The 15,080-nt window shown below is 47.1% G+C and overlaps 1 protein-coding gene and 1 pseudogene across 1 annotated transcript; both read right to left on the bottom strand.

Annotated features, from left to right (window-relative positions):
* Nucleotides 1-3,569: 3,569 nt before the first annotated feature.
* On the bottom strand, nucleotides 3,570-4,092 carry LOC119299065 (annotated as a pseudogene).
* Nucleotides 4,093-7,709: 3,617 nt separating this feature from the next.
* Nucleotides 7,710-8,495, bottom strand: LOC119299066 (zinc finger CCHC domain-containing protein 10-like). Its single transcript, XM_037576363.1, has one exon. The coding sequence runs from the start codon at nucleotides 8,493-8,495 to the stop codon at nucleotides 7,710-7,712; it is 786 nt and encodes a 261-aa protein (XP_037432260.1).
* Nucleotides 8,496-15,080: the final 6,585 nt, after the last annotated feature.

Consider the following 15,080-nt stretch of genomic DNA (forward strand, 5'->3'; position numbering starts at 1 on the left):
ATATTCATGCCCATATAACCACATCTCATCAAAATATATTGCAAGCAATTCCCGCAGCAACGTGCGGGGTATCATCTAGTTTGTTAATGTGTAGGTCCATCTTTGCTACCTAAATAGTATAGGATGAGCAAGTGAATGAGCTTATTGAGTAGTGCAAAATGAGCTAGTGGTAATATCTAATACACTATGCTCCCTATTTTTAGAATTGGGTCATCGATTTTGACTGGATCCATGATTTAAGGTGCTCTCTCTCTTCAATTCTCTCATTCAGTTGAGGTATTCAATTTTGGATTTGATTCATGAATTTGACTTGGTAAATGACTTCTCAAATTAATCGACAGCAACCATTATGTAAAAACACATCAGTACCATACACCCTCTCACCATCTAACAAAGAAGCGCCAGCACGTGCACTGTAGTACTGATATAGTACATGCGCCTACAAACTTTCCCACATATGGGTTGATTAGCATATAATACAGAATCACACTGCCGAAAAACCCACTAAAACATTACATTATAAAAAAGAAAACACATTCACTATCTTTCCCATGCTTCAAACCAATTTCTATCGTTATGAAATCCCAACAACACAAACAGCGTAGCAAAGCATGCCCAACCCTTCTAGTTGATTATAAAGTGTGAAGTCTTATTTTCACTCGAGAATGCTTATTACTTTGAATGCTCTACAAGCTTAAATCATTGTGTCATTGTGCGGTCATTGCCTTGCTATGGAATCCGGAGTTTAGTTTCCCCCTCGGCATTGACATGAAGAAGCTGATCTTTTATGCAATTCGTTGCAAGTTAAACTAGGTATGATGCATGCTAGTTAGTTTGCTTTCCACTCAAGCGGTCGTGAGTATGGTATATAAAGGTAGCAAGGTAGTCATCTTCATATCTTAGAGCATCTCTAGCCAACCCCTTAAAAGGCGTTAGAGGAGCAAAAAATCAATTTTGAGCAGCTAAACCACACCTAACCGATCCTTTATCAGTGTTAGAGGATTAGACTTTTTACTATTCAGGTGCCCTGACTCTAAAAATATACTCGACCGCCCACTCAATTATAATTTCCTCCCTCCACCCCGCGTCGGCGCCCTCCCTAGCATGCACCGCATCTAGCGACCACACTTTGCCTCTGCCAATGCCATGTTGCCTCTGCCATCCTCAGAGGCGCTCGCCAGTTGTTGTTGTAGCTGGAATCCAGCTCTATCGTCGCCGCAGCCACAACAATCCCATCGCCGCAAGCATGCACCGCATCTTCGTCCTTCGAGCCCCTCTGTCTACTGCCGGCCACCACTAGCATCTTAGGCATCGGCTCAACGCCGCTGGCCGACCATGACATCTCCTTCGTCCTTCAAGTGTGACGGATTGTCTAGATGAGTTTCCATGTGCTTTTTCATCTCATTTTTCCTTTTGGCAATTGAACTGAACCTAGTCAATTCTAGTGTTAGTTGATATATGTTTTTTTCCTGAGTGACTACAGTTATTGTTAGTTGACTGAGAATTAGTTAATTCGAATTAGACCGAATGCTTGAAACAAAGGCTTGAGGAGATGATTACCCTGATGACTACAAAATATCCGCAGTACTGAAATATGAAAATTCATAAGAAGCCGATGGTCTTTCTCCTGCACGTTGCTAGAGAATGCCCTCTAATAAACTTTGATTCGATCTGGGAGAAGGTGGCACGCACCAAATATCCACATAAGTTTGTTCTTGTAGCAATATCCATAGAATATTGTATTAACACTATAAGCTCAATAAATTTATTTTATTCTGGTGTTGATGCTCAATGAAGTTGGTGCATGATGATATCAAAATTACCGCTAAATTTGTCACCAAATACGTTATCATTTTTTCAGAAAGAAAAGGATGTTCACATAGACAAGTAGGCACTTATACCCATATAAACATCCACATCCACATCATATCCATATAAACATCTACGATAAACTGAACCAATAGATCTTACTAAGCCACCACAAACACGGAAACACCTCATGGCACCTCGCCTAACACTAAGAAAAAAGTTCTGGTGCAAAAATATGCTAACTCTTGTTAGAGAAGTATATAGTTTCGAGATTCGGGCAGCGAGGGGAATCGAAGAAGGTATGTGGCACGAGGCTCTCATTGAATACTAAGAATGTTGCAGTTCTTGCAACACCGAAGGTGAAATCTCTGCAAATCACCCTCTTCTCTTTGAGATGGTACATCCGAGCCACCTCACAGTTGGGAGCTCCAATGAGAATGGCACCGTTCCCAACAGAGATGACCTTGCTCACTGATATTTCATGGTGGTAGTGAAATATGGGCATCGGGACATGGACCCGATGGCGCAGTGTCCATGTCTCGGCCTTGTAGTCTTGTAGGACCCATATGTCGAGGGACGTCAAGCTCTGCATAGCGGCGACCCCGAGCTCCCCATCGAGCTCAAACAAGGTCGTCCTCATGGTTTCATCTAGCGGCGGCCGCGACATGAGTCGGAATGTCTCAAAAGTCGTGTCGAATGCTAGCATCTTGCCGGTGCGGTTGGCTTGAGGGTGGTTAGAGAGCCAATGAAGGGTTCCACGATGAGCCACTGGAACCTCATAGCTAAGGTTTCCCGGGCTGGAAGGAGCTCGGCCAAGTCGACGCGGCAGGATGGCACCAGCTGAAAGGATGTAGTAGTAACGCTTCGTGTCAGGGTCGAAGCTATTGTTATATTCTTCCGGGGCAATCTCAACAGCATGACATAAAAGGCGGTACTCGCCGTGGAAGTAGAAGCCGCACTCGAAGACTGCGCAATAGGATTGCTGACGCAGCTCCGGCAGGTTGGTCCACTGCCTGGTAGTCGGGTTACAGATGACAAAGAAGCCATGATGTTGCGCCAGCACGAGCAAGCCGTCGAGAGAATACAACACATTGCGGACTTCGGCGGAGGGGGCGTAGTCGCAAAGAAAGCGATCCGTCAACTGCGCCGGGTCGTCGAGAGGGATGGCTTCCACCGCCCAGTGTGCGAGACTAGATTTGACGATCATCTCGAGTGGGCGGTTGGCGGCATGGGCGGCGAGGAAGGAACGGTCGACGGTGACACGCCGCCAGTCCTTGCAGACGGCACGGCAACGGAGCACGGAGACGGGAGGGAGGCGGACAAAGATGTGCACCAGAGCGTCGTCGCCTAGAGCGTGGATGCCTCCACCTGGCATCTCCGTCGATTCTCCTCGATCTTGGAAGGGAAATAGCAGCAGCCTTTGCCTTTATTTCGAAGTCGTTGACAAGGATTCCTGATCCAGATCCCCGAGTCGAATCGGAGTTCCAACCCCTTCCGCCTCCCGTGCGATAAAACTGGAAGGACGTCCGATTCTGTCTAAACGTCGGATTGATCTGGCACGGTCAATTTCTGTTTCATCAGACGATCGAGAGCCTCCACCACTTTCCGTTTCAACAGCCGGCCCGTTATTCACGCTCCCTCCGGATGACCGTAGCCAGAATTCTTTTCTTTATTTATGTATTTAATTTAAGGCGGCTGCTACAAATCAACCGGCTGATTTCCTGGAGAAATCAGCCGGGTCGCCAGCCATCCGATCTGTCTTATCTCAGCCCTTGAAAAACAGTCAACGCACATTCGATGTCCTCCTCCCCGCATCGCATCAGCCACCCCTGCTTCGATCGTCGTCTAGGCCGCCGCTGCAAAAGCATCACGGCTGACGCCGGCAAAGCACTTTGCAACACCGAAGCCGCCGTCAGCCGCTGCATCGCAGTTCCAAGAGCCGCCGGGGAGGCTCCATTGGAGCACTAGGAGTCGCCGGCGAGCGCTCCATTGGGGCACCGAGCTGCTGCTCTGCAACTTCGAGCTCGCCGACGAGAGTGCTGCAACGTCGCAATGGGAGACGCCGACGAGAGCTCCATTGGAGCACCGAGCGCTGCACTGCAGCTTCAAGAGTGCCGGCCGGTGAGATCCATTGGAGCGGCAAGCGCTGCAGCTTCGACTGACGCCGGCGGCAACACAACATCGGGAGGCGGCGGCGAGAGCTCCATTGCAGCACCGCAGCCGGCGAGCTCCACGGGGTCGCAGCACCGCATGTGCTGCACTGAGAGCGCCGGCGAGCTCCATTGGAGCACCGAGCGCTGCACTGCAACTCGACAGCCCACCGACGAGTGCTGCAACGCAGCACCAAGAGCCGCCGGCGAGCGCTCCATTGCAGCATTACCGCTAACGAGCTCCACGGGGTCGCAACGCCGCTTGTGCTGCACTGCATCTCCGCCGCCGTCGCAAGATCCACGAGGACGCAGCTACCTCCGGCGGTGAGCGGCGCCCAACTCTGGCCTCCTGCTTCATGATGTGGCGCCGGCCTCAGGCCCTTTCTCTTGCTTGTGACGGTAGAGGAAAGGGGAAAAGGAGAAGGAGTGGGGGAGAAGGTGCGGAGACGAATGAAAAGATAGGCTTTGGCTGGTTGTGAACGGTGTGTGGGGTCGGACACGTGGCGTGCGCTGCAGGTGGTTTGCGCGACGTGAAAATCATCCGGCTTAAAGAGAACGTTTTCCTTAATTTAATCTATCATGCCGTAGCCAGAATTTTCGATATGGTGGCAGGAACCATATCGAATTTTCGTTTTGTTTCTCTTTCCAGTTCTAACAAGATCCCACGGTTTCATCAAAGGAAAAAAGAGAAGCTTGGCAGGCACACCAACGCAATTCCAGTAGTGGAGCACACCACGACCGTCCAGACGTCGTCAGGAAGTCGATGCCCATGGACAAGAGCTGCTCAGCGACACACAGATACGTACCATGCTCGAGTCCTTCAGGTGCTATACCTAGCCATTGAGATCCGAATCACTGTAGTGGAGGTTATCGCCGACGCCTGCAGGCGACCATCGCCTTTGATTATGGACCGTGCTAAACGTTGTCATGCTTCAAAATCTAACATCAGTTTATCAACCGTGACAGTTGATTATTCTTTCTTTACTAAGAGCAACTCCGATAGCTCCCGTATCATAAAAAAAAAACTTTCATTTACAGAAAGTTAGGGCAAAAAAAGGCCTCCAACAGTCTCGTAAACCAGCAAAAAATTTACGGGATCCTCCAACTTCTAAGTTTACGGGAAGATGGTCTTCCTATATAATTTTAGGCCACTGCTACACGTAAACCGGCTGATGGCAGGGATTTTTAGACCGCCTTCCCAGCCGTTGATTTCCTTCGATTAGGGCCGCTTGATCTCTGGACCATCACTTCCATAGTTCCATCCCAAATACCGTTATATCTCTCTCCGGCGACGCCAACCAGCCATCGGATATATGCACAGCATCTTCGTTTCCCAGGTTGCGGCAGCCCCGTCACCGGCCATCTCACATGAAAACGCAACGAGCTCGCCATGCGCCTGGTTGCAACAATGCCGCTACTAGACCATCCTTGAAACACCGGCAATGCTCCACCACAACACCGGTGATGCTTCCTTGCAGCACCGGTGATGCTCCGACAGCTTGAACGATGCTAGCGGCAACGGCGATGATCCGACAGCCCCGACAATGCTCCATCGCAGCATCGGTGATGCTCTGACGGCCCGAACAATGCTCCATTGTAGCAACGACAATGCTCCGATGGCCCCGACGATGCTCCGTCGCAGCACCGGTGATGCTCTGGTGGCCCGAACGATGTTCCATTGAAGCACCGGTGATGCTCCGACGGCCCCGATGATGCTCCGTCGCAGCACCGGTGATGCTCAGACGGCTCGAACGATGTTCCGCTGAAACAATGACGATGACGATGCTCTATCAGTGATGCTCCGACGGCTCAAAGACGCTCCATAACAACACCGGCGATGCTCCCCAAAGCTCATTAAAGCATGCCTCTTTACATGGCCGCAGACGTCAATGCCATCATGATACGCCTTGTCGTCATGGTTGTCGAAGCATTTGCTTCGTCGTGGTCATCAAAGCATTTGTGCAATCGTCAACGGTACTTGGTGGATTAGCTGGGGCATCGCTATTGGGGTGCATTTTCAAGATGCTCTTGGCGAATACTCCCTCCGTTTCAAAATACATGACTCAGCTTTGTGCTAACTTTAGTAGGGAGTAATATTTTCATCTTCTAGATTTTGTAAGTCACGGAATTTTCATAGGCCTATATGCCTAGCAAATACATTCTCACTTGTCAGATACATGTTCAACCATATTGAAGTTATTAGCTAGTCCACTGTACCCACTTCATGCCCCTTGTTTCTACTTGTCCTTTCATGTGCTGGTGTTGTTCTTCCTTTTCCCCCTTGTTTGGGAGTATTTTTCCCTTCGTAGTTTTCCCTATTTTGTCACATACTATTTAATAGAAAGATAAAGAAGATGATTACATTTATGTTTGCCAGTGAGGAATACATGCTACTGGTGTCTGGCTAAAGAGAGTAATTGCAAAAAATCACCGCATTTTAAGTTCACTTTCGGATTTGCCACCATATTTCTTAGGCGCGCCAAAAATCTATTAGTTTCCTTACTAATTTTCTCAATAAACACTTGTGACTAACTTAGGACAAATTAATCCAATTTTGGACATGTTGGGCCCGGTAATCAGGTCCACGTGGCACTAAAAGTCAACATAAACGGAGTTGACTGTTAAGTTAAAAGAAGGGGCCACCTGTCAGGGCCCAGTCCACAAATCTCGTCCACCTCCTCCCAACCGAGCGCTGCCACCTCGCGCGCGGTCCGCCGAATCCTCCGGCCGGGTGCGTCGCCGGCAGCCACGCCCCCTCTTGTCTTCTCATTCTCTCTCCCCCGCGCCTCCCCCTCACACCGTGCCAGTTCGCCCAACAGTTGCCGAGCAGAGGTGGCCACAGCTCAGCAGTAGCTCACGCTGCAGCAATAGATGGTCCCGCCATGGCCGGCTCTAGCCACCGCACCGGTAAGCTGCTGTGTCGGCCTTATCCAGCCAAGGAAGACCGTGCCACTGTCCCCCTCGCTTCCTGCTTCTGTGACGCGCTTGGCCGGTGTTGTGCTAGCCATGGCCGAGGTGTTGCGTGGCCGAAGCTTGATGGCGGTCATGGTGCCGTTTTTTGTGGCGGGGAGCAGGGGCACGGTAGGGTGTGGCCGTGGATGAAGCTACGGTCTTGCTCAGCTCCAAGAACCGTTGATGTTCGCCGGCAAGAACCGCCGGCCCTCTACGTGCAAGTTGTTTGAAGAAATGCCACATAAAGAAATATGGTAGCAAGCTCTAAAGGGTGGGTCCCACATCCAACTTGATGGTCAACTCTGTTTATGTTGACTTTTAGTGCCATGTGGACCTAACCAGCGGGCCCAACATGTCAGAAATTGGATTAATTTGTCCCAAATCGGTCATAAGTGTTTATTGAGAAAATTAGTAAGAAAACGGGTAGATTTTTGGGGCGACCAAGAAATTTGGTGGCAAATCCGAAAGTGAACTTAAAATGTGGTTTTTTGCAATTCACTCGGCTAAAGAACTTCAGTTATGTTTCATAGCTGCATTTTCTTTCTTTTTGCTTAAGATAGCAGCTGTTGCTGGCCAGTTATAATATGGGCAGAACATGTTGATAAATATTTTTTCTGACAATTTATATGAGTGAGCTCTAATATTTTCCTAGATATTTTACGTAGATGATAAATCTTTCCTTACTTACTGATATAAATTGTCTCTAATATGACAGATGTTGTGTAGCCTTACTCCATTTTCTTCTCTTTTTGAACTCCATTGTTTTTGCTCCTTGGTTCCTCAAAGTTCTCTGGCTCTTCAAGCTCGGCGCGTGTAACCACGCTTCTTGCTCTTCCTTTTGTTGCTGCCATTATTGTCAGAATCAGGTTCAGACTCAGATTTGGATAACGAGGAGGATGATGAAGACGTGCTGTCCCTTCGGTGCCTTCTTTTCTTCTGCTTCGCGTTGCATCGATGCTTCCTATCCTCCGAGTCCAATGGACTGTAGCTTGAACTACCGCTTTCAGAAGAATACTCAGACCCACTCGATGATGATTTGGAGTCAGAGTCAGTGTCTGACACAGAAGCACGATGTTTTCTCTTACTCTTTACCTCCCTTCTCTCAGACTTCTCCTTCTGTTTTTCTCCCGTCAGCTTCCTTTCCTCCTCCATCTCCTTCTCAAGATCAGGGTTCACGAACCGAGAGCGAGCCGGCAGCGACACTTTCTTCTTCAGCCTGGGGTTCTTAAGCTGCTCCGTCCTCGAGGGCCGCGAGATGTAGACCCGTTCGTTCTTGCACTCATACGTCCAGTGCCCGGGCTGGAAGCACTTCTGACATTGGCCACCAGCGGAAGAAGTTGGTACGGCATTTCGCCTCACACCTAGCCTCACAGGCTGCTCCGTGCTCATCAGATACATCTTCCTCTTGGCCTCCTTCCTCTCTTGCCAGTGGCTTGGCCCCTCTTCCTTCTGCCCATAGGCATTGACATTGCGGGCAGCAGCTTCCGCTGCACGTTCAGCTTGAGCCCTGCTCAATCCCTTAGCATTTGATAGGGCCTTCGCCTTTATTCGGTCTGCCACGGCCTGGGAATTATTTCCAGACATCTTGATACACCCAACCCAAGAAGAAAAGGCTATATCCTGCATGGAAAACAAGCTCTATTGTTCAGTAGTGGAGTGATGTCCCAAAATAAAGATCCAGTTTGCAAAAACATCACACATACAGAGATTCAGACCCTCTTTTTTGTTGCAACTAAGTAAGTAGATATTCTACTAGGAAATGAAAATTACATGCCATCAAGCACTGAAATATGCCATGATAATCCCCGCAAAAAAGCAAAGATACCATGTTAAACTAAAGGAACAGAGTGGCAACTCAAGAGTATTCAGTAGCCAACACATTCAGAACTATATATATCAAAAGTCTTATTCCGTCTCTGCACCAATGTCCTTTGATGCACAGAAGTCTAACAAAACAACCCATTTGCATCGCACGACACAAAGATGAAGGACACAAACAAACAACAAAATACTTGTAAAACCACCTCTTGATTGGTAATGGTTATCAGAATGTAACACATATGAGCTATTTGCATGTTCCTTAAGCGACTATTTGCTGCACAATACTTACAAAACAACAAAGCCGACGACTGAAAACAAGAACTTGTATACTCCCTCCGTCCCAAAATTCTAAGACAAGAATTTTGGGATGGAGGGAGTATATAGTATACGCAACGGAATAAGTCAGTAACCAGTAACCAAAGTTTTAAATAGCGCGCTAAGCATCTTAGTGCCGGACCTCTTTCAAATGCTATAGCGTGCTATAGCGGAGCTATAGCGCGCTATTTAAAATGTTTGTTCATTTGTTTGGACCGAAGTCTCTTAGCGCAAGACCTTTTGTAAACGCTATAGCGTGCTATAGCGGAGCTATAGCGGGCTATTTGAAACAGTGCCAGTAACTTGGTGGGCACATAGGTTAAAATCGGACCTATGGAGATTTTAGGGCAACTTATCAATCTACTAGGATAAATACAAGTCAACTGACCAAACTCCTGTGACCCAACTCCCAATCTACCGCCGCCACACCCCAATCCTGGGGCGGATCTAGATGAACAGTACTGTCCCGGAACGCCCAAAAATTGTGGAGTTGCGCGAGGTCTGATCAACTAATCTGAATGCCAAGAAACTCGTACCTCGAAAACCAATGCCCAGCTTGCCGACGGAGTGGAGACAGGAGCAGGGAGGCGATGAAGTGGAACAAGGACGTCGATGGCGGTGCGGCGACGAACGTCAAAAGTGAGGGGTGTGGCATCGACTGCGAGGAGGGAAGAGCGGTATCGAGACGGAGGCGGGCCACTCTTCGCAGGGGCTATGTCTCGCCCGTACGATTCCTAACAGGAATCGCCTCCGGGCGAGCGAATCGGGCTGGCCCATTAGGGGGCAGTCTTTTGTAGGTCGCTCGCTGTGCTTCGGTTTTCTTCCTTTTTTGTCATTTTCTTTTGTTTTTTCATTTGTCGTTTTCTTCGGTTTTCTTTTGTTTGATCGGGCTATAAATTTTTTAATACACATTAACATTTCTTTCAAATACATGATTTATCGGTTTTTAACAGTTTTTTGGAATAAACAGTAACATGTTTTCCAAAATACACGTTGTACATTTTTAAGTGGAAATTAAAAATTCTAAACTCCATGATTTACGTTTGGAAACTTGTGGATATCTTTCAAATGAATCCAGTACATGTTTATAATGGATATAAAGATTTTTTAATCTACCGGAACTTTTTTTTACATTGTATAAATATTTTCGAAAATGTCATAAAAAATTGAAACACTAATTTTCTTTTAAATGTTGCGTACATTTTTAATGTACAAAACATGTTTTTTTAACATTATGCAAACATTATATATATATATATATATATATATATTTGAAAATGTGACAAACATATTTTTAAACTTGTGAACATGTTTTGAAATGTAACCTACATTTTTCTTGAATGTATGAAACAGTTTTCCGAATTATGCAAACATTTTTAGAACTTCTAAATCGTACAAACATTTTTCTTAAATGTGATGTACATATTTTTAAGCATATGGCCTTTTTTTAATGTAACAAACATTTTTAGTACACATAATCAATATTTCTTTCTACACGTTTTAACATTTTCAAGTGCATTATTAACATTTTATTCATAATTTATGTAAAGCATTTTTGCAATACATATATTTAGAATATTTAGGAACATTAAATGAAATTTAAAATCAAAAAATGAAAATGTGCATAAAAACGGAAGAAAAAGAAACACGAACACACTGTGAGAATGCACACAGTAAAGGCCGGTCCAACACGTGCTTCCAACGCCGGCCCATTGATGCACAGTAAATCTCTACTCCTATAAAAACCATGGGTGGTGATGATGATATGCCTGTCATCTTTCGTTCACAACCATTCTATCTATATCTAACGCACACAAAGCAATCAGTGGCACTTTTGCAAAAAGACACACCCACTATCCCCTCTTAGCCTAGCCCTTGCCCACCTTATCCAACCACCTAAAATGGGGAAAATCTGCCGGGAGAACCTGCAGCCCGCCAGCCGGCAGCGTCAGAGACGATATGATGCGGTGGCCGCCGCCAGTCCCATCCGCCATCGGATCCTCTCATGCTTCCCTCAGCTCCACCGCACCACCACCACCACGACCCCCACCTCGCCGTCTCCTCCACCCCTTCCTCGTATCCTCTGTTGCTGACCTCGGCTGGCACGCCGTCGACGCCGTCCCTCCGCCGATGCCTCTACTGCCCCTTCTCTACCAGACCAATGCCACCGACAAGCATCACAACCACACCCCCTTCTCCTCGTCATCCCCTTGGCGCCCCCCTCGCCCCGTCTCCTCCCACACAGGTAGGCAGGCCGCCGGCGACGTCCCTCTGACCATGATCACTAACTAATTAGGATCATTTTAGGGCAAGAGAGGACATGGTATTTATATATAGCTATTAATTACCTGGGTGAGATGGGTATGGACTGGGCAGTGAGCTCCCTTCCCTTGTTCTGCTCCTTCTGCTCCTTCTTCTGGGCAGGGGAATCAACAAAAATTAAGATGAGAAATTCCACAAGGGGAGGAAAAGAAGAAATAGAGAAGGAGAGGAAGGACCCTCAAAATGTTGTGCACTAACATTTCAGCAAGTACCAAAACAAATTTGATCCACTCATTGCTTCCTCAATATTTTTCTCTCAATTGTAGCAGGAAGCATGGGAGGAATCACATATGTATAGAGCATAAGTAAAATGAGCAAACAAACATCTAACTTGATGACAAGTTTGTTTGAACTTTGAGTGTCTTGAGACGGAAGATAAGAGCAAAATTGATTTTGCTTTACACACAAGCACTTGATAAGAGAATCATTTCACTACTCACAGACTGAATCAAAAGCAACTAGCTAACACTTAGTGTTTCTATCTTCTCTTCAATTTAAGCAAGCATGTAACCATTGTATTTGTATCAACATAAAAAAAGTGGACTGTAGCATCCTGGGTTTTTTTTTTTCTTCTCTTCAATTTAAGAAAGCAGAGATGTAGCTGGCAGGGAGGCATGAAGCCATTAGGAATGTATGTACCAAAACAGAAATGAATAAAACCAACATATGCATGCAATGCGCACACCTAATATCATGTTTTAGTACTGACATATGAAAACTCTAAATTGGAATTATCATGTCATGTGCAGACCTAATATACCAACATACTATCAAAAAGTAAAAGGTTTCAATGGGAAAAATTCCCCACACATGCCCGCCTCGCCTCGTCACGATGCACGTGCGCCGCAGTTTGCGAGAATGAGACCAGCTCACATGTATGCGCTTTATTTTCGCCGGTTGGGAATGGTAAATTAATCTCAAATTAATTAAAGAGTCACTAATTGAAGTGTCACCGTCCGAGACGTTAGACCGTGTGCTCTTCATAGAGTTGGCTAGTGCGGCCGAAACACACACTCGTTCCCTCCTCGCGCAACCCTAACTGTTATCTACTGTTCCTCTCACCGTGCCGCCTCCGGCGATCCCAACCCGGCCACCATGTGCATGGTTCGTCGGAGAGCAGCTGCCTTCGGAACCCCGTCCTTTGAGATCTTGCCCGAGAGAAGGGCAATAAGGTTTTGGGGAGCCTCTCCGCACGACTGCTCCTTATATGTCTCTGTCTCAGTCCTCATGTGCTTCGACTACTTCCATTGCATTGACCCCATGGCCGACGATGAAGCCGCCAAGAAAGAGGCCATGGACGACGCTGAGGATACTACTGCCACCGCGTTGGCCTAGCCAACCAGAGGGTATGACTTGTCAGTCCCCTATTTGCCCGTTCATGTGCTAGCCGTATATATTGTGTTCATAGATGTTTCGGTTCTATGTACTATACATGCTCACATGTTTGGGTATCGGTATGAGTTTCATACTATGATTGTCATATTTATTATCTACTCGTGGAATAGATTAATCAAAAAATGCTAAATTTTCCAGCACGTACCACAAATATTTCGTTCACCTTTGAAATTTTGGAAATTTCGTCCGTTTTCTTCCCTTGTAGCAGTGCTGCGTTTCTGTCAGAAAACATAGAGCAAGAGCTAGGCCACATTTCGGTTTGAGCTAGCTAGCGCAGGCCCCGATCGACCACTATTTGATACGACCTATAGATGTATTTTTTATTTGGGAAATGCTTACCTTCAGCCGGTGGATCGCATGCGAGTGATGTGCCGTCTTCTCTGTGTGACGCGGGTATGTGTGTCCCTTGTGTCTCTCTTCTGTAACATTATGTGTGTTGCAAAAATTTCTTCCGCAACAACAGTCATGTTGCAAAAGATAAAGATGAAAAAAACTCAAATATTCTCTGCAACATTGTTTGTGTTGCAAATTTTTCCCGCAACAGCACCCATGTTGCAAAAAATAATGAAGGAAAAAAATCCACAACATCATCTATGTTGCAAATGATTTCTGCAACATAGTATTTATGGTAAAGTATTTCTGCAACACTATCATTGTTGCGATGACGAGAACAACGTCTGGATAGCTATACATCTGACGGTTGCCGACGCGTAGCTTTGCCCCCGCCTCCGATACGGCCGGGCCGCCGGGCAGTCCGACTCGTCCAGCCACCCACCCACCGGGCTCCGAGTCGCGACAGGCCACACCGTTAGCCTGTTATATATAGTAGTATAATATAAGTACGCAGCTAGGATCGACCAGACTAAACTACTTTCAAACACGAAAGGCGAAGAGCCTCCTACTCGATCGATAGAACCGCCTGCAAATTCCCATAAGAACCAGCGTATTATCGACCGACCATGAGCCGTTTGTGGTGCGCGCTCTCCCAGATGCTCCGCCGCTGCAGAGCTCCGGCCGCCCCGCAGCGCCTGCTTCACTGGTGTTCTTCTGCCTCCCGCGTCACGCCTGCTCTACTCCGTCGCCCAGCGTCGACTATGGCGCGGCAGTTTGGTCGGCAATACCGTTGGTACGACGACCCTCGGAAGGTCGCCGCGGCGACGGCGATCGGCTTGAGCGCCGCGATGATGGCCACATGCGACCGCGAGGTCGTGCCCTGCACCAACCGCTCCCACCTGGTCGTCCTATCTCCCAAGGAGGAGCGCGACCTCGGCGAGTCCCTTTTCGCCGAGGAGATGGCCAAGCACAGGCATAAGACAGTGGACCCATGCCATCCGGACAGCGTCCGCGTCCGTCGCATCGCCGAGAGAATCATCCACGCCGCCAACCGTGGCCTGGGCGTCTACAACAGCCGCGACGCCCCCATGCTCCGCGTCACTCAGAAAGGAAACAAGCCGTGGGCACCGCAGCCACACACGAGGCACCTCCATGGCCTCAACGGCAGCTGGGAGCTGGTCCTTGCGACACATGGTAACGCCACTGCAGGGTCCGCGCCCGGTGGCAAGATTATAGTCTTCACCGGACTGCTCGATTGGTATAAGACCGACGGTGAGATCGCCTTCGCTCTTGCACATGAGGTACGTACCCTAGGGTTTAAGGCTATGTACTAATACGTAGTGCAATGCTGGGTTAGGGTGTTCCTACTTCCTAGCAAGTGGATTCAATCTAACGACGTAGCGTTGTTGTCGCTCATTTTTGCTTAGGTTGGGCACCTCATTGCAAGGCACCAGGCGGATATCATGAGCAGGCTGTGGTTACCGGCAATCCTACGTCGGAGGTTCTTACATCGGTATGTATAATAGCCGCTTCACTTTTTTTTTCTTCTAGATAGATGTCACATTAATTGTTCGTATTGATGATTTAATACATAATGATATGTTTGTAAAATGACTGATCTGTGGCCAATCCTTGTTTTCATGTGAAATACTCTCTCTGTTTTTATTTACTTTGTATATTACTTTTGTCTCGGGTCAAATTTTTAAGCATTGACCAAGTATATGACATGTGTGTTACACAAAGCATACAGTTAGATTCGTATTTGATAAGAGTTTCTAGTGATATAATTTTTATATCGTACATTTCATGTATTTTTAATCTTGTCAATGGTCAAATGCAACCTTGAAAACCGTATTAGACCCTATATATGTGGATAGATGGAGTATCATTTTATTTTGAAAATTGGTCATCCTGATTACGGAGTAATTAAGCCGACCCTCACCACATCGAACTTCGTGAGTTCAGCCTTAACTAGTATGGTAA

Source organism: Triticum dicoccoides, chromosome 5A (assembly GCF_002162155.2).
Source record: "Triticum dicoccoides isolate Atlit2015 ecotype Zavitan chromosome 5A, WEW_v2.0, whole genome shotgun sequence".
NCBI lineage: Eukaryota > Viridiplantae > Streptophyta > Magnoliopsida > Poales > Poaceae > Triticum > Triticum dicoccoides.

Bases quoted from the DNA above. Each gene is read 5' to 3' on its own strand.
- LOC119299066 (XM_037576363.1), bottom strand. From the start codon at position 8,495: ATGTCTGGAAATAATTCCCAGGCCGTGGCAGACCGAATAAAGGCGAAG.